At 35.9% G+C, this 20,065-nt stretch overlaps 1 protein-coding gene across 1 annotated transcript; it reads right to left on the bottom strand.

Moving 5' to 3' along the window:
* Window positions 1-234: 234 nt before the first annotated feature.
* On the bottom strand, window positions 235-3,317 carry LOC121994006 (alpha-humulene synthase-like). The gene is made up of 7 exons (XM_042548205.1): window positions 3,170-3,317; window positions 2,739-2,982; window positions 2,195-2,567; window positions 1,782-2,000; window positions 1,070-1,205; window positions 732-980; window positions 235-649 (listed from the first exon to the last, which is right to left on the bottom strand). Exons 1-7 carry the CDS (start codon window positions 3,296-3,298, stop codon window positions 356-358), a joined length of 1,644 nt encoding a protein of 547 aa, XP_042404139.1. The 5' UTR covers window positions 3,299-3,317; the 3' UTR covers window positions 235-355.
* Between the last annotated feature and the right edge of the window lie 16,748 nt (window positions 3,318-20,065).

Genomic DNA, 20,065 nt, shown 5'->3' with positions numbered 1-20,065 from the left:
TCAATTCTTCCATTTCCAAACCAAAATATACAAATTATATCAACTGAACGATATATAAATACTACATAAATTTAAGTCTAGCTCTCTAAATAATTCTTGATTTTTAGATTGACAATAAAATAAAATTATTATAGACTATGATAATCAAGCACTTAATTATTTTATTTAATACAATGTTACATGCATGTTACAATATAAGCCTTATACTTAAGGCATTCCAGTACTTCAATAACATACTATAAATCATCCAAACTCGATTTTCACTTTATTCAAATGCAGATTAAATGGCCTTAAATTGTGATTGGTCTGGCCTCTGATTATCGTCACTGGCTAGGATTTGTAGGGTGTGACGCTCTTAAATAAGAACAGATTCAACCAACAATATATTGACATTATCTTTCGTTGTAGTTTTGGAATAGGTGTATGTGTCAATGTACTTGTAAAATTCTTCTATTACTCTTGAAAAGTTTACTATTTTTTCAATTAAAAGTCGAGGTACTTGTATTGGATTGAGGCATTCTTTGTTGTGATCCTTCCATGCATCCTCCACCATCTCCATAAGATTCTTATAAGCCTCTTTTTTATCTGTGGCAAACTCTTTCATATAACATTCTACAGTTGAAGCTGCATGTCCTCTTTGTTGCTCAAGCTGCAAAATTCCAAAAGAAAATCATATATATATATATATATATGAACATCTACCAAATAAATTAATTATCTGAAATAATCACCTCATGTGAAGTTACATCATCCATGAGTCTACCAATCATAGAGCTGACTTTAATGATTTTGGGGAAGCTAGCAACCCACTCAAATATCTCCTTTGATGCCACCTGATCCATGCCTACATAAGATGCACATATAAGGAAACGATATGCAGCGGTGACTAGTGAGTTACTTAGATGCTCCTCTAGTGGGGGCACATATTTTTCAATGCCCCATTTGGCTTCTATGAAGTAAGACCTTGATAAAGCTTTTATCTATATAAAAGGAAATGATAAACTTAATTAGTTTATATTTGACAAGTTAAAAGAGACATTAATCATTTTTACACTGTACTTAAATATACCTCATCTTGGAGAAATGATATGCGGTATTTCTCATCACTTTCTAGTTCATTTTCAAATTCTTTGAAAGTCCTTAGTAACTTGAGATAGAAATCCTTTAAGTATTCTGGTACTTCATCAATGGCTTGAGGTTCCCACCTGAAATGAGCAAACTTAACATTGCATAATTGACTAACTATATTGTGACGATATCTTAAAGCTTTATAAAGAATATCAAAATTAGTTTGAAATAAATTATAAATAATAACTATATACTTATTTGATGTTATATTGTTACATGTTTGTTGTTGATATCTAAACTTTAGATAATGATCAAAATATTAGTTGACTTACAGGTATTTTAAAATTGTTTTGACAAGACAGAAGATGTGTTCATATCTCCTTTAATTGAGAAATAAAGTAGGTGCTAATGTGTTTTTTTAATCAGAAGTAGTCTTCATTGTTTTTTATTTTAAAGGAACATCAAGAATGCATTTTGCTATTTGTTATAATAACTTACAATATTTAGCTCATAATTTTTTTTCCTTTTCTTATGTTTTTAATTATTCTTTTATAATTAGATCAGTAATTTATCATTTTATAACTTTCAGTTTTTTGTTGATTTTGAGTTGAATTTATTTTTTCTATGATTCTTTATCATCTATGTAGACTACTCAACTAATTGCAATATTAAGCAAAATAGAAATGTAGCAAAGTAATGAATACAATAGGTACCTTTGAATTGCCTCAGTTAATAATTGGCTCTCTTGCAGTGTGCTATAATTATCATATATGTCATCCAAAAGTGACAAGAATGAAATAACCTTGGTACAAATTAATCTTGCACGAGAATAGTGAGGCTCAAAGTGCACAGTATGCATCCAATAATAACATTCCACAATTCGATCACGGGCAAAGTTTAGTGATTTAGCAAGTGCTAGATCATTCCACCATCTTCAAAAGATAGATAAGGCAATTAGTTTAAACCACAATAAAACATTTATTTAGACAAATAAATCATGTGAATTACTATAATATGTGAGTTTGAAATCATTTATTCAACTTCTTTGTCACTCACACAATTAATTCATGTAAAAAGATTTAAGTACTCTAATATTTCTTTATAAAAGAAACTTCAATGTACTTACATTGACATTTCCTTTAGTTCCTCTTGATGAAGAGATTGTAGTAGATTAAAATCCAACTTTGCAAACTCTAATATTGCATCATTTCTCCTTTCCTCCTCTTGATAAATAGGGATATATTTTCTTGCCAAGAGCCGTTTATTTCTCCGGCATAGTGGTGTTTCAAGGAAAAGAGACACCAATATCACTAAAGGCTGTTTAAGTTCGTCCAACAATGACACTAGTTTATTCTTTGTAAACAATATGGCTTCATCAAGTATATACTCCCCGTGTATCCTAAGGTAAGCTGCATTGTATAAGCTTAATAATCCCTTCACATCTTCATTCAAGGTTGACATGAAGTTTCCTTCCTCATCCTTGAACTTGTTAAAAACATCTACAATAGTGAGAAAATACTAATAATTATCTCACAACAAATCAAATAGTACATTGTAATATAGACCAAACTATTTGATTAGTTTTTTTTCATGAGCTTGTATTAGGATAATATATATATATATATATACATATAGTGTAATAATTTTTGTTTATTTATATTGTTAACTACCTGGAGGCACATAGAAACCATGTTGCCTAAGTAATCGAAACCATAGAGAAGTTTCATAAAGTTCATAGTTCTTAGCATCATGCTTAGAAATTAAACTCAGCGCCGCATCTATTTCTTTCTCAAAGTGATAATCCAATCCGAGCAACTGAATTGCATCAATCAAATTCATAATTTGCAATATGTCACTGGTTTCTCGAAACAAGTTCTTTATTTGCTCCTTTAGCTCTTCCGCTCTAACCGACACCTACATCATGAAACATGAAACATGAAATTCAACAACTATATATATTACCTTTAAATAACTAAAACAAATAATTCAATGCTTTTCAATTTCCTTTAAGACGATTATATATTTTATGAATAGGTGTTTATTAATGAAAAAATTTGAGTGAGAAATAATGATTAAATGTGGAGAGAAGTTAATAAAATACCTCTGTGAGAGCAGGAGAAGTAGTGTGGTGGATGAAATAATCGCCCCAAATAGTCGGATGATATTTTGATGTTTTACGAATTACTATATCTTCATTGCTAGTAACCGGGGTGGTTGATTGCTTCTCCATCTTAATTAGAAACTTAGGAAGATCAACTGATCAAGAGGTTTGTGGCTGATGCATAGCTTTCTCTTGCTATTTATAAGCTTACTTAATGCACGTGGAAAATTTTTTAAAGCTGGTGCAAGAGCTATTTAATTAATTAATTAATTGCTTTATAAGTTAAATTCTTTGACGATTTACCCATATAAAAAATATTATATTTCATATATAGACGGATTGGACACAGCAAATGACATAATAAACTGGCCGGATTGAGTTAATGATACATTTATAATGAAAACGGCATAATAAAAATGATCAATGGCTATGGTTATAATGCATGATCCATATTCACATAAATAAATATTAAATAATCTATACGGTGTCCAGTTGATTATAGGGTTATAGATTTACTATAATGAGACAAAGATCCATTTTTTATCGATATATGTCCTTGGAAAAAAAATTCCTCCCATTCGTTAACTATTTGACGGTCGGCTATAAATTGATCATGTGATTTACTTGTCTTTATATAATCTAGAGATAAACTGTGGGAGATGTTTGAGATGAAGATAAGCACTTTCTTTATTATGATAAATAAACATTAAATGGGTTGTTCCTTCTACAGGAATGAAGTCCTTTGAAGCCCTAACTTTAATTAATCAAATTGTTCCTTCTACAGGAATGAAGTCCTTTGGAGCCCTAACTTTAATTAATGAAATATTTTTCTAAATGTTTTTTCTATGCATATGATATCATAATCATTTGTTAAACATTAGTGTGACGCATGTGGGAGAGCTATTTAATTAATTATTTAAGTTGGTACCTTTTTCATAAATGTCTTTTTAAGAATTTATAATATTAGAACCATTTGTTAATAATTGTCGGGATGCCTGTGTGAGGGTTTTTTTTTTTTAAGAGAAATGTGTGAGAACTATTTAATTAATCAAGTATTTAAGTTATTGTTTTGTCATGAAGGAGCAAAGAAGTTAATCGTTCAAATATTTATGTGATCACTTGTTTTTATTAGAATCTTCGATAGTGATTATTATGATATATCTCCTCCTTAAGATAGTTTGAACATGAAAATATTATATTCATAAAATACCATTAGACTCGAGAAAAAAAATTAACATAATGCAAATGACAGATTGACATAATAAAACTTGATATATATATATGCGTGTGGTTATTTTAATAAATTTTAAGATCAATTTTCAACTAATAAAAAATACCTTATTAGATGTCTAATTTTTTCATACAAAGAATCATTGTGATAGGATAAAATACTTTCTATAATTTATCTATCTATACCTAACTAGACGATATACTAAACTATCTCAGATGAATATTATCACTATTTGCTCCAATAAAATGCATTTACAATATTAAATATATGATGATAATTTTTTTAAAGCACGTAAGGATATTAAATTGTTTATATTATGATTTTTGTAAATTAAATTTAATTTATTTACTCCCTAAATATTTTAAATGCAAAATATCACTAGATTTAAGCAGTTACAACATTCGTCAAATAATATTAGAACTAAGTGTTCCTCGTAGCCATCTATATCGAGTAGGTAATGCCTATTTAAATTTTAAAAAATTATTTTTTAAAAAAATTGGTATATAAAAAACTTTAATTATTGTTGCTGATATTAAATATGTGATATGTTTAATTTGATAAATACAAAGAGGTTGATTTGTTGTTTGTAATAGATAAAATTAACTATAGGTTTCTAAATTAATTATTATATTTAATATTTTCTAATACATGCATGTTCTCTTTTTTCTAAGATCATCTGCCAAGTAATATTATTCAAACAACTTTTTTTTATTTAGAAATTGAATTGAATAATCTTAATTATTTCTTTTAAAAATTAATTGAATAAGCTTATAATGTCATAATACTAGAGGGAAGGACAGTAATTATCCTATGGACTGATGAGAAAGTAGAATTGAGGAGAATATAAGTGAAGAACGTAACATGGAGAAAATAAAGAGAAGATTTGCCAAAAAAAAAAACAAAAGGAAAAAAAATCTCAATATATAAAAGTCATTTCCTATATTATACAGAAAGAAAAGAAATCCTTTCATAAAAATAAATTTTTTAATAGAAATCTAAATTAATAAAATATGAAACTAAATATTTAAATTATCCCAAATACCATAAAAAATGAAAATGACTAAAAATAGCAAAAAAAAAATCCTCAGAGACTCTAAAAAGGACCTAAACGTTACTTTTTAGACTCGAAATTTAACGGTTATGAGTTCCACTGTAATAAAATAAATCATAAAATTTTACATACGTGACCACTAACAGAGTCTAATTCAAATCCCGAGTTAAAAATTATGATCATTTTAAATTTAAAGAATCATATTAGATTGATCGTCCTGCATCACATAAAGAATATTGTTAAGGTAGTCTCACATACTCCACATATACAAGAAAATAAATTAAAAGAATTGATTCCTTGACATATAAGAATTTGAATAGAAAGTATGGATATCTATTTATTCATTTGAGATAAGATTATACGCGCGATGCTTTGTGTATAGAAGAAAGGCTCGCGTGAGCATCAAAATGTATCTAAAATATTCATAAAAAATTAATATTTAAAAATAAATACTTTTGGTATATTTATATCTTAAAATTGTGCTATGAAGTTTTAGCATATCCCTAATGTTGTACATGAGTCGACAAATGTGTCAAACAAAACACCGAATACTGAGGGGAATTCTCTTTCTTCATAGCACATCTCTCATATTGAATTTACTATAAAGCATAATAACTTACCAACAAATACAACATTGGTTGGCCATCAAAATAGCAATAAAAATATTCCGTCACAAATTTCATTATCAATCAGCATCAAAATTTAAAATCTTTTGCAATATTTACAAACTCTGTGACAAAACAGAGTTCATCGTAGATGCATGAGACATGATGCAGCCAATGCTACAACGAAACCCTAGATTCGTCGCAAATTGGCGATGAATCCATAGATTCATTGTAAATTGGCACAAAAATTAAGAATAAAAATAAATGTGTCCAAAATTCGGTATATGGACCTAAAGAACTCAGAATGATATGAAATCAATTTTTCTGTGTTCTTATCGATCTCCTAATAACATAAATGATCTCAAATATTAATTTCACCCAATATATTAAGATTAGTAATTATTTTAATAATAAATAGATTTTTCAAACTCATTCATGTTATAAAAATTATAGAAAAAAATATATTGGGTGGAATTGATATTTGAGGTGATTTATATCATTAGGAGATCGTGAAATTTATTTTATGTCATTCTAAGATCTCTAGGTCTATCTTCCCGATTTCGTAAGTATTTATTTGTATTTTAAAAAATTAAACTTTTGTGACGAATCTATAAATTCATCGCCAATTGGCGACAAATTTATAGATTCATCGTAAATTGGTAAAATTTTAAAAATACAAATAAATGTGTCTTAAATTCAAAAGATAAATCTAGAGATCTTGTAATGACATAAAACTAGTTCCTATGTATTTGTATTGATCTCTTGATGATATAAATGAACTCAAACGTGAATTTCACCCAATATACTAGGATCAATGATTGTTTAATATCAAAATGACCTTAACATTTTCAAACAATAACTTTTTCCACTAAGTCATTTGATTTATAAAGTCATCTAATTGATTTAACTATGAAAAAATATATATTAGGTGGAATTGATATTTGAGACGATTTATATCATTAGTTGATCAATGTGAATAGATAAGAACTTGTTCATGTCATTCAGAGATTTTAGGTCAAACATTGCCTAAAAACATATATAACCTACACATATCACATCCTCAAACTTAAACCTTTGCTTCTCGTCAAGAAAACACTGCAATAGATGTTTGTGGTTAAATAGTACATCGTAATCTCTAGCGAATTAGTTTAGTCCTATCAATAAAAAATTTATTTGAGTATGACCTAAGTAATAGTTCTCCATGCTCAGTGCAATAGCAACCTAAATTTATTAAGTTTCAATTCATAAGCCTAGTTAAGTCGTCTTAAGACCGTGTTTCTTGTGATCCCAGCGATAGACACTTACTTGCCACTCACATGGTTCATCTTTCTCAATCTACTAAGGGTCTCAAAGGCGTGCTCGATATCAAGATAAACATAGTAGTTATTTTTCCAATAACCTAACTCGATCTCAAAGGGATAACTCACTAGTTTCCACTCAAGATAACTAATTTTTTTTTAATCTCTTATTCATTTTTTCATATATTTTTTCTCTCTAAGTGATTGCTAGGTGCAACACTTGAACACAAATGCACATGAATGTAAATGTAGAGATATTTTGATTTTTTTCAAATGAGCTGACAAGATTCGAGCCTCATCTAGTAATCAAAATGTAGTTTGAGAAATCACCACAGAGACACTAGTACTAATCAAGTTCTATGAATCATGACTATTTTCAGAGTCATTAAAACACATAGGAGCAAGTTTAAGTATAGGGAGATCCTAAAATAAGGCCAGTACTTAAACTTTTATAGTAAAAACATTGCTCACTTCATACTAACATGGATAAAAAAAGATAGATCACTAAACATATTAGCACTATAAGTAACAATAAACCACATTGAATCTAGAACAAGCATGCTAGAATTTTGAAGTGAGGAACAAACAATCATGATGTGATGTATGGTGTAACTAGAAAAATTTTATTATGTGAAAAAATAAAAGAAATATGAAAAAACTAATCTAAACCCCAAAACAATACTAATCTAAACCTAATACATCCCCCATACTTAAATATTTCATTATCTCAATGAAAATAAGAAATATAGTATGGAGGAGGTTTTGAAATAAGTGAAGTTACCAAGTGATGAGCTATAAATGGATGAGTCATTCATATGCTTAAGATACCTCTCTATCTGGCATTAGTATTCCTCCACAACATTGAATCCTATAAAAAGAAGATAAACAAGAAAATTTATCTAATGGATTTGGGTTATTTATGAAGAAAGAAAAGAAACTAGAAAGAAACTAAAAAATTAAATGAAAATAAGAAAGAACTTGGTTTGCCTCCCAAGAAGTACTTGTTTTAGGTCATTAACTTGACCCCTTATTTGGTTTTTTCTAAATCTTGCTTTGGCCGGAGTAAGATACTTTCAAACTTTTATTCCAATGACCCATATTATTATGAAGACAGTTGTCATCATAAGAATAATATAGTGCAGTATCACTCTCTCCATCTTCATCTCCTTGAAAGTTTTGTCTGGTAATCGGATATAGCTCAAATTGAACTTCCAATTTCCTGCCTTATGAAAACCTGCACACCCAAAAGAAAATCACACCTCCCACAGGCATGTTATATAAGATAGAACTATAATCATTTTGAATTTGACAGAGAATGTATCAACAAATGAATCACACCCAACAAAATTAATTACAGATACCTCTATAAAATTTTTTAAAAGATCACAAGAAATACTAACTTTGCATTGCTGAAAGGTACCTGAAAATTCTAAACAAGCGGATGAGTCTTCTTCTAGATCAAATAATGGTCCTAGCTCTGGCTCAGGTGGTAGTACAACTAAAAGTGATATTCTTAGGGTTCTATCATCTCTGTATAAGTCCCTACACTTTTATCCACAAATTGTTCAATTCTTGCCACTCTCATAGTATCAAGGGGTTGTGGGAACAAAAAAAAGTGATTCTTAAGATACTGCTTTCACAATACAACTCCTTACACTTCCTTCTAAAACATTAACATCATCATATACATCAAAGAATATATCAATATCAATATCATTAGCAAGAGAGTCAACAACTTGACTGACAGTTTTGAAATTATCATTCTCAACACACTCATCATCAAAAAATTTTATTTCATTGTAACAACCTTTAACCCCAATAGGTAAGTCTAAAAATTTATAATCAATTCCATCATCACAATCATCATTAGAAAAATCTACATTTTCAAGTACGTCAACAAATTTGCATTCAACTAAATTATTATCACAGAATTTGGAAAAATCTTTATCGTTATTGGCCCCCACTAACCTTTGTGGAAAAGAAATATTTAGGGTTTTTATGTTTGTGACAGAGATTCAAATTGCTTGTCCAATGTTGGTGTGATCAACTATTGAGGGAAAGGTACACATGGCCTATAGACACTTACTAGAGTATTGGAGTTGAGTTTTTGTAGTCCTCCTTTGTTCTTCTCCTTACTTCTATATACATCTTTCTCCAGAAGTTCATTAAGATTCTTGTCATTTCTCAACTTGATAACATTATATTCTGCATTGGACTTCTCTATTCTTTTCGACTCCTCATTTTGTGATTTGATGAAATTTCTGTGAGTTGATAAAGTTTCATCTCTGTTCATGGGAAGTGGTACAAACTCTTGTATGATAGTTGTTATTTCATCCTTAGCTTACAAATCAGGAATTAAGGGAGGAGATTCCATCCAATTTTTGTCTGACAATTCTTTGAGATTTAGTGCCACTTGCTCAATTAAAATGCATGCTTCAACTATTATTCCCAACATATTATGCTTTGAGGACAAAGAAAATAAAACCAAGTACTTGCTCAATCCTTGGTACTAAAAAAAATGTCATCAACTGAATGACATCCACTGAGACTACCTCATAATTCACCATGTTACAAAGTCCTCGGAATGTCTCAAGGTGTAGTTTGTAAGTACCCCAGGTTTATTTTGATGTGGTCAACTGAGTTAAGTTAGGTATTACAGTTTTGATACCTTATGTCTGAGTGTATAGGAACTTAGGAATACAAGAAGTTGAGCAAAAGGAACAGCTAGCGAGAATGATGACATGAGAATCGAGTCAACGGGCTCGGTGCATCCGAGGGACGGGGTACTATAGAAGAGTACACCAGTGAATAAGAAGGATGCGAACAACATTTTCTGGGGATGAGAATCTAGGGAGGAAAACTGTTCGAGGAGAAGACCGGAGATGGGTTCGGGTGAACTCAACTTTGGATAGCTAGAGAATCACCCAAGCGACTGAAAAAGCAATCGAACAAGTTAATGTGATGTTGATTTTATCCAGGTGTCTGAACCAAGTTTAGGTACCTAGAGTCTAGGAATTCGAACTAGGTCTGGGCGCTCAAATCCATTCAGGCCAAGTTAGGCGCCTATTTGAGCTGTTGTAGCAAGGATCAACTTTAGAGTGTACGACAACAAGACTCTAGGTGCCTGGTCCGGGTCCAAGTGCCCGAATACCGATAAGTCATTGATGAAAAATCGTGACGAAGTTGATTTAGGCCACCACAACCAGGCCCTCGAACTGGGTCCAAGCGCCCGGGAGCTGGCACATCAGGAAACGATTATTTTTTATTAGTGGGTTATAAATAGTGCCCAGGTCCTCATAGTTCAGTATAACATACACTGTATTTGAAATTCCTTTCTATTTTTATTCATGCTTTAATCTGTGTACGAGGCTGCTCCGCCTACAATGAAGGAGAATCTTAGTGAGCTATTATTTTACTTAGATTAACAACCTTCTTGGTTGTAACCAAGTAAATTTCGCTGTCTGTTACTCTTTTTTTTGCATGTTATATTTGTCTAATTAATGTGTGTTTGATCTTGCTAATTAAGTAGTAAGAGATTAGTTTTAAATTTATATTGCAAGCTATTCCCCCCCCCCCCCCCCCTCCCCCTCTAGCTAGCCTACCAGGACCTACAAATAATATCAGTGTGAGGTGTGCCTTCGAAGGACTAACTACCAACTAATGCAAAAGAAAGATGACCGAATCTAGTATTTACCCGCCAAAATTTGAGGGAGAGTTCGTGCTATGGAAGCAAAAAAATGAAGGTATACGTTAAAACTAATTTTTGATATTTTACTAACTATGAAATATGGTTTTGAATTGCTTGTAGATGAGAATGGAGAAGAAAAGGAAGAGCATCTCTGGAACAAAAAGTAGCAGACCAAGTTCATGGCAAATGGTAAGGCCAAATTCCACCTTCTAAGCGTACTACCACCTCAAGATGTCAACTAAATCGACACTTACAACTCAGCAAAAAAATTCTGGGAAAAATTCCTAGAGTTGAATGAAGGAACCTCAGAAACCAAGTTATCAAAAGAGATGTGCTCCACAACAAGCTCAGCAATTTGTCGATCTTTGACTGGAAATGGAGAGGTAGTCATTCAACTGCATTCGAAGCTTAAAGAGTTGATCATCGAACTAACCAATTTCAGAGAAATGGTAACAAATAGAGATTCTCTAAGGTATACTCTAAACACATTTCCAAGGACCCCGGACTAGACATCGATAGTCAATTCCAACTATATTTTTAAGGATCTTGAGGTAAGTACCTTAGAAAGTATATTTTCTACATTAAAAATTCATGAATCTCGATGTGTAGGACTAAGAAAGGAGCCAAATCAAAATCTAGTACTGAAACCCAAGAATGACAAATCATATTCCAACACATCCCTCGACGAAGATGAAAGAGCATACATGGTAAGAAAATTATCAAAATTATTTAAGTCTAACTGTAAAATATCGGAAAAATGGTGAATAAAGATAAGGGAATTTTTCAAAATTTTTTGGAAATTTTTCGGAGCTCGTATGAACGAGTTTACGGGGATAAAAACAGGGCCCCGGGAAGGCCTGTTTAGGCTACCCATTTAAGTGAAGGAAAAGTTTTATTTTTTTTTCTTTTCCTTTTCTTTTTTCTTTTTCTTCTTTCTCTTATTTTCTTCCACGGTGCCGAGTCTTCTTCCCTGCCGAAGTCTTCCCGTGCCCTAACTGCCACTCGGCGGTTTCCTCCTCTCCTCCTACTTCTTCTCCCAAAATTCGACTCCGCTTTCCTCTTCTTCTCCTCTGCCACCACTCCGATCCGGATCCGAGCTCTGCTCGGAGCTACTACCGACCGAGCCCCATCCCGATCCTCTCCTCCGCCGACGCCGAGCAGTGCCGGCCTTCTTTCCTCTTCCTCCTTCCCGAGTCGCCACCACCGCCGACACCGCACGAGCAGTGCCGATCAAGCCGACCCTTGTGCCCTAATCACTGACGCCGACGCCTTCCTCCTCTCCTCAGCCCTAGCCGACTGCCACTGCGCGCTGTCTAGTTGACCGTCGTCGATTCCCTGGTGCTACCGTGCCCTAGATTTTCTTTTGCTAACAGGATCCGAACAAAACAGCAGTGAGCAATTGCCTATTCCCGCAGCCCTGAGTCCACCAGGTATTCTTGCTTCCAGCAGCTGCTCACCTTGTGTCCGACAACGAGCAACCGCTAATTGTGCAGCAACTCTTCGTCCAGCAGCAATTTGTCCAACAACAACCCTTGAGTTCTAGCAGCGGCTGAATTAAGGTAAGGACTAGGTGATTGATTATGTAGATGTGTAATCATGTGTAAATGGAATTAAGTTTGGATTCTTGATCCATTGGTGGATTGTGGATTAGGTTTATGCTATTGTGTTAATTAGGGTTTGCCCCTAAATTAGTGTAAGAGATTTTTATTTAGCTATTTATAGGAATTAGCTGAATAAAATGTATATGTATTGGTGACACAGGACTTTGACGCGAGACGAGTATCTCGACGTCGGATTTGGACATGATACGATCCTTTCTATTGGAGGCGGGTACTTTTGACTTTATGTCTTTGATATGCATAGTAGTGAATTTAACAAGTAGCAATAATTATGTTCTCTTATTTGGTTCGGTTAATCACTACCCGATACCTGTTACATGATTGGTTGATTGCTTGTTTTGCATCTCATGTATTCCTTACATGTTGATACATGCTTATAGGGGTAGTGATATACCATACTTCACCATGTTCATGACCTAAGTTTTATACCTTTAGTGTACCTTTGATTTGATTCGTTGACCTATGGTGCACTTTTATATATATATGGATTAGCTCAGGATATTTTGTGGTTAGTGCCATGCACCATTTGCATGATTGCATGCTGTGTGATAGTCCGCTCCATTATTATTGAGCACATCGCCAGTTACATGGATCTGCACACACCACCACTCATGGGTTAATGGTCGATTCAGGCAGTGTGTGTTGCAGCAGGGTCATGGGTTTGGCTCCGTTGGTCCGCTCATGGGTAGCGTGATGCAACGTGTTAGCCGGCAGGGATTTCTCCCCGTCATCGTGTACCGGGAGTTGAGAGCATTGCGCTCCCCCATTTATGATTTGGAGTAGGAGGATAGGTGTACTCCGACAGCATCCCGTCCACTCGGTCACTCATCAGGAGTAGTGATGACAGAGTGCACGGTTGTCACAGCCCTACCCACTCGGCTTCACTATTGTGTGTGAGATGATCGCTTGGTGTCAGGGGTGACCAGGACGCATCATTGGCATCATATGCATGATGCATTTATATACTGTATATTGTTTGGATGCCTATGTTTGACATGCATACAGGATTTCTATGTCACTCGGACTGTTTGTCCTTATATCCAGGTCCTGGTTAGTACAGTTTTTCTCTTGTTTACTTCAGTTGCATTTCATCCTTTTATATCAGGAGACTGTACGCATGATTAGTGCTAGATGTTATTTCCCTACTTTGCATATCAGTTGTACCTGCTGAGTGTTAGACTCACCCCGCCTCCATTGTTGTTATTTTTCAGGTTGATGTTGTCAGGAGAGAGTTCCAGTTGCTGGTAGACCACGAGGACTTGTTGACTTTTTGTTTTTAGTTTTTCTTCTTATTTGACTATGTTTAGACTTGGTTTGTTTAATACTTGGATATTGTATGGATTCTTATGATTGATGAATTTTCGTATGGTTTGGATTTGTTTTACTACATGCCTGCCTAGACGGTAGAAGAGGTAAGTTGATTTGATCGTCGGATTTGTGTTTTATGGGTGTAGTGGAGTAGGGTTGATTTCGTGTCATCGTATTTTTATTCTAGCTTGTTATCTATTTAACTGCGTGGATGGTTGTGTGATGTATTTTTACTATTGTTATTATTTCAGCCGCATGTGGCTGAGGTATATGGTGGTGTAGAAAGTTTCAGATTGTCCGCCGTACAGGGGAGATGCTGCCAAAATTTTTCGGACAGGGACTCCTCCGGGGTGTGACAATTTAGTGGTATCAGAGCTTAAGTTTTACGATCTTTGTTTTCATATTTTGGATATTTATGATAACCTGATACCAATTTATATGGTATCAGAGCGCCAAAGTTTGGCGATACTTGTTTTGATTTTCGTGTTACGGATTTTCGAGATTTATCTGATACCAATTTATTGGTATCAGAGCAGGGTGTGATACCTGCTTTTAGTATTCTGGATATTTTGTGCTAGCCCAAGTTTGCGAGTCAAACTGGGTAGTTATTTTGGTTGCACGGGTTTTCCATTAGGTATATGTTTTAGACTTCCGTTTCGGATTTATATGGATTTCCGATGATTTTCATGTTCGGAATTTTAAGGTCAGAAGATGGGGACTGGACAGCGATGGAACATCTCCAGACGGCATATATGTATGATGTTTAATTTTATAGTTTATGACATGTATTAACATTCTTTATTTAGTACCTGTCTGGTTGTTGTAACACATATTACATGTGATGGGTTAGCCATTGAGCATGATTAACCTTAATTGAGATTAAGGATTATAGTCTCTGGAGATTTTTCATATCATACCATCAGTAGTTTTAGCTTTTGTTACTACTAGTAGGAGATGGAGGCACATACCAGCCTCTGCTATTGTTAGCTGGGTAATGGATGATACCTACATATTCCTGTTGACTTAGCCAGTAGAGTTTTTATATTCATGTCTTTTGGATATTAGGGTACCTGATACGATGAAAATTGGTCATTGGGGAGTTATCATGTTTGATCATTGTTGAGAATGATCTATTATTTGGGTTGTCGTTGATGGTGACATAGTGAGTGTCATGTATGATATTCACAGGTTTGATGATTATAGTTGGTGATCAGATTATAAATCGGGTGCTAGAGAGTTTACGGTTGAGTGTGCCTATGAGATTTTAATAAATCTGGTTAGTTGTGGTTAGTTAATAGGATGATAAAATTGATATTTGCTTCTTCTGATATTGGACTATGTGGATAAATAATGATTTGATGTTTTGAATGCTAACTTGCTCTCATAGGGAGTAGAGACTTATTCATCTGATATTATGTAGGCTGATATTTTTGAGGATAAAAAATGAGAGTGTCTTGATGTTCTTGAATTCTGACTTTTTCTTTTGGGTCGTACACATTTATACATATGATTATTGTGGGTTTCTAGTAGATTATACCTGAGTGGTTAGATATACATGTCTGATTGTTTATTGGAGGTATTTTGTCAATTAAAAACTATGTTGTGAAATATGCACATATGTTTGAGTGTTTTATTGGGTGTATCTTATCGATTTAATCTGAGTTGTGATATGTGCAGATGTGTTCGGTGTAATATTTGAGGTATCTTGTTTATTATATGATTGTTCTGAGTGTATACTCGTGTCGATTATGATTTGTTGGAAGTATTACGTTGGTTATACTCTTGGCATAAGTGTATATATGTCATGTGAGTGTTGTTGAGGTGTATTGTTGATTATACCTATGTTGATATATGCACACGGGTTCGGTATGCATTGTTGGAGGTATCACGATGAATTATACCTATGTTGTGAGTATGTATGGTGTGTACAAATTGGAGGATTATGTCGATCATACATATGATATGTGAGCACGTGTGCTAGGTGTATTGTTGGTAGCCGCATGATGATTCTACTTATGTTGAATGCAGGATGTGGAGTGTCTGCATTATGTCATTTGTTGGATTACCCTGTCAACCCATTTTCTTATCAGTGGGCGACTCACTACGATGTTGATAGATTTGACGATGAGTTTGATTTGATTGCTGGATTGTTATACCTTTGGTTGAGTGATCTCGTGCAGCCTCTAGTTGAATAGTTAGGTGCCTTGGACACTTATGGATCGTTTGTGGTGGAGCGGAGCTCCCACATATTATTGTTGGTTTGTGGTAAAGCGTTGCTCTTACATATTTTGGATTGTTTGTGGTAGAGCGTTGCTCCCACATATGTGGTATTTCTTGTGATGGAGCGTTGCTCTCACACTGGAGCATTTATTCTTTGGTGATTTATGTTGTTGGTGATCAGATTTCCGACTTATTATCGGAGATCTTATGGTTAGGAATGTCTGTGGTACAAACATTATGTATTTTGGTTTTACCATTAGGGCTTGCAGAGCCTTAGATGTTTTCAGGGGCTCGATGATTCTGGTATTTTGAGGATGTTTGGATTGGTTTTCATTGTCTTTATTGACGATGTTATGATCTATTTCGGATCCGCGGTGAGTCACGTACACCATCTTCGCATAGTTCTAGAGATGTTTCGACGGAAACGTCTATATGTGAAGTTCAGTAGTGCGTATTTTGATTGTCTTCTGTGAGATATTTGAGACCCACGGTCACCAGTAGGAGTATATCGTGGTTCCACAGGAGATCGAGGTTGTTACCGTTGGGAGTAGACGGAGTCTATAGAAGAGGCTCGCAACTTCCTTTGTTTGGCTCGATATTTCCGGAGATACATTAAGGGTTTCTCACGGATTACTATGCTACTTACACGCCTGACCAGGAAAGGCATGAAGTTCACTTAGACTGAGGATTGTAGGACCAGCTTCCAGGAGCTGAAGCGGAGACTAGTGTCCACTCCGATTTTTGGTTTTACCTTCTGGAGAGGACGGATATGTCCTCTACACCGACGCATCTATTCAGGATTTGAGCGTTGTTCTGATGCAGCACGATATGGTAGCCTCCTATGCTTCTCGTTGGTTGAAGGAGCATGAGAAGAACTACCTTGTACATGATCTGGAGCTAGTCGCCATTATTTTTGCCATGAAGATTTGGCGACATTATTTATATGGTGTTACATTTGAGATTCTCTCTGACCATAAGAGTCTCAAATATCTGTTTACTTAGAAGGAACTTAATCTCTGACAGAGGAGATGGATGAAGTTCCTGAAGGATTATGATTGTACCATTATCTATCACCCGGGGATAACTAATGTGGTTGCGATGAGCTTAGCAGGAAGTCCGGAGGGACTTTAGCTTGCCACCGAGTTGTGGTCACAGACTTGATTTAAGGTTTCTCCGATTTGGGCCTTGAGGGGTAAGGACAGACAGAGGAGGGTACTCTGGTTACCATGGTTGCTCAGTCGTCGATCAGGACGAGGATCCGAGAGCCCTAGGTTGCTGATCAGTATTTGCAGTTTATTTGCAGCCAGATAGCTTCCGGGCAGCAGACCGAGTTCACACGAGACGAGAAGGGTATTATACACTTCCGAGGCAGATTATGCGTACTTCAGTCTCAACCGGTCTTATAGGAGTTACTTACGGAGGCTCATCGTTCATGATTTGCTGTCCACCCAGGCGGTACCCGTGTGTACCAAGATTTGAGGTGTTTTTATTGGTGGAACGACCTGAAGGAAGACATCGCGGATTTGTAGCTAGATGTCTTGTCTGTCAGCAAGTGAAGGCCGAGCACCTGCCGGGTTACTTCAGTAGATTTCTATTCCTGAGTGGAAATGAGAACACATTACTATGGACTTTGTGGTGGGTTTACCGAGGACATGACGAGGCCATGATGTGATTTGGGTAATCGTTGGTCAATTAACCAAATCCGCACATTTCTTAGCGATCCGGAAGACTGATTTCCTGGATCGATTGGCAGATCTGTATTGCCTGGAGATCATCAGATTGCATGGTGTCCCTTTGACTATTATTTCAGATAGAGACCCCAGTCACGTCTCGTTTTTGACAGAGTCTGCAGCAGGCCTTGGGCACGCAGCTCTGTTTCAATACAACTTTCCATCCGTAGACAGATGGACCGTTAGAGCGGACCATTCAGACTTTAGAGGATCTGCTGAGGTCATGTGTTATGGATTTCGGAGGTAGTTGGGAGGACCATCTGCCGTTGGTAGAGTTTGCCTACAACAATAGCTTTCATTCGGCTATCCAGATGGCACCATTTTGAGGCGTTGTATGGTAGGCCTTGTCGGACACCTGTCCTCTAGGATGAGGTTGGAGAGACCCAGATATTGGGACCTCAGAGAGCTCAGCAGGATGCAGGGTTGGTCCGTACTATCAGACGGAGGATGTCAGAGGCGCAGGACCGTCAGAAGAGTTATGCTGATCGGAGACGCAGACCACTAGAGTTCTCTGTTGGCGACCATGTATTTCTGCGAGTTTCACCCACGAAAGGGGTGAAGAGATTTGGCCTCAGAGGTAAGCTAGCTCCGCGGTACATTGGTCCTTTCGAGATCTTGGAGAGGATCGGAGCGGTAGCTTACCGACTGGCACTACCACCGTCCCTGTCAGGCGTCCACGATGTATTCCATGTATCTATGCTGAGGAGATATGTACCTGACCCGACATGTGTTCTGGTAGATATCCCAGTTCCAGTTCAGCCTGACATTACTTATGAGGAGGTTCCGGTATGGATTCTCGACCGGAAAGAGCGTCAGTTGCGGAACAAGACTATCCGGCTAGTTAAAGTAGGATGACAACATCATTCGGACGAGGAGGCTACTTAGGAGCTCGAGGATATGATCCGAGCTCGATATCCCCATTTTTTCACTTGAGGTATGTGATTTAATTTACCGTTCAACGCATTTATAATTGTTATCTGTTGTTAGTATTTGCTGATGGTAGATAACGAAATTTGGGGACCAAATTTTTATTAGTGGGGGAAAATGTAAAATACTGGAAAAATGGCGAATAAAGATAAGGGAATTTTCCAGAATTTTTGGAAATTTTTCGAAAATTTTTCGGAGCTCGTATGAACGAGTTTACGGGAATAAAAACAGGGCCCCGGGAAGGCCTGTTTAGGCTGCCCATTTAAGTGAAGGAAAAGTTTTATTTTTTTTCTTTTTCTTTTCTTTTTTCTTTTTCTTCTTTCTCTTATTTTCTTCCACGACGCCGAGTCTTCTTCCCCGCCGAAGTCTTCCCATGCCCTAACTGCTACTCGACGGTTTCCTCCTCTCCTCCTACTTCTTCTCCCAAAATCCGACTCCGCTTTCCTCTTCTTCTCCTCTGCCACCACTCCGATCCGGATCCGAGCTCTGCTCAGAGCCACTGCCGACCGAGCCCCATCCCGATCCTCTCCTCCGCCGACGCTGAGCAGTGCCAGCCTTCTTTCCTCTTCCTCCTTCCCGAGTCGCCACCACCGCCGACACTACACAAGCAGTGCCGATCAAGCCGACCCCTTGTGCCCTAATCACTGACGCAGACGCCTTCCTCCTCTCCTCAGCCCTAGCCGACCACCAATGTGCACTGTCTTGTTGACCGTCGCCGATTCCCTGGTGCTACCGTGCCCTAGATTTCCTTTTGCTGACAGGATCCGAACAAAACAGCAATGAGCAATTGCCTATTCCCGCAGCCCTGAGTCCAGCAGGTATTCTTGCTTCCAGCAGCTGCTCACCTCATGTCCGGCAATGAGCAGCCGCTAATTGTGCAGCAACTCTTCGTCCAGCAGCACTCTGTCCAACAACAACCCTTGAGTTCTAGAAGCGGCTGAATTAAGGTAAGGACTAGGTGATTGATTATGTAGATGTGTAATCATGTGTAAATGGCATTAAGTTTGGATTCTTGATGCATTGGTGGATTGTGGATTAGGTTTATGCTATTGTGTTAATTAGGGTTTGCCCCTAAATTAGTGTAAGAGATTTTTATTTAGCTATTTATAGGAATTAGCTGAATAAAATGTATATGTATTGGTGACACAGGACTTTGACGTGAGACGAGTATCTCGACGTCGGATTTGTACCTGATACGATCCTTTCTATTGGAGGTGGG

The sequence above is a fragment of the Zingiber officinale genome, chromosome 6A, assembly GCF_018446385.1.
Source record: "Zingiber officinale cultivar Zhangliang chromosome 6A, Zo_v1.1, whole genome shotgun sequence".
NCBI lineage: Eukaryota > Viridiplantae > Streptophyta > Magnoliopsida > Zingiberales > Zingiberaceae > Zingiber > Zingiber officinale.
This window is presented reverse-complemented; position numbering and strand designations above follow the sequence as displayed.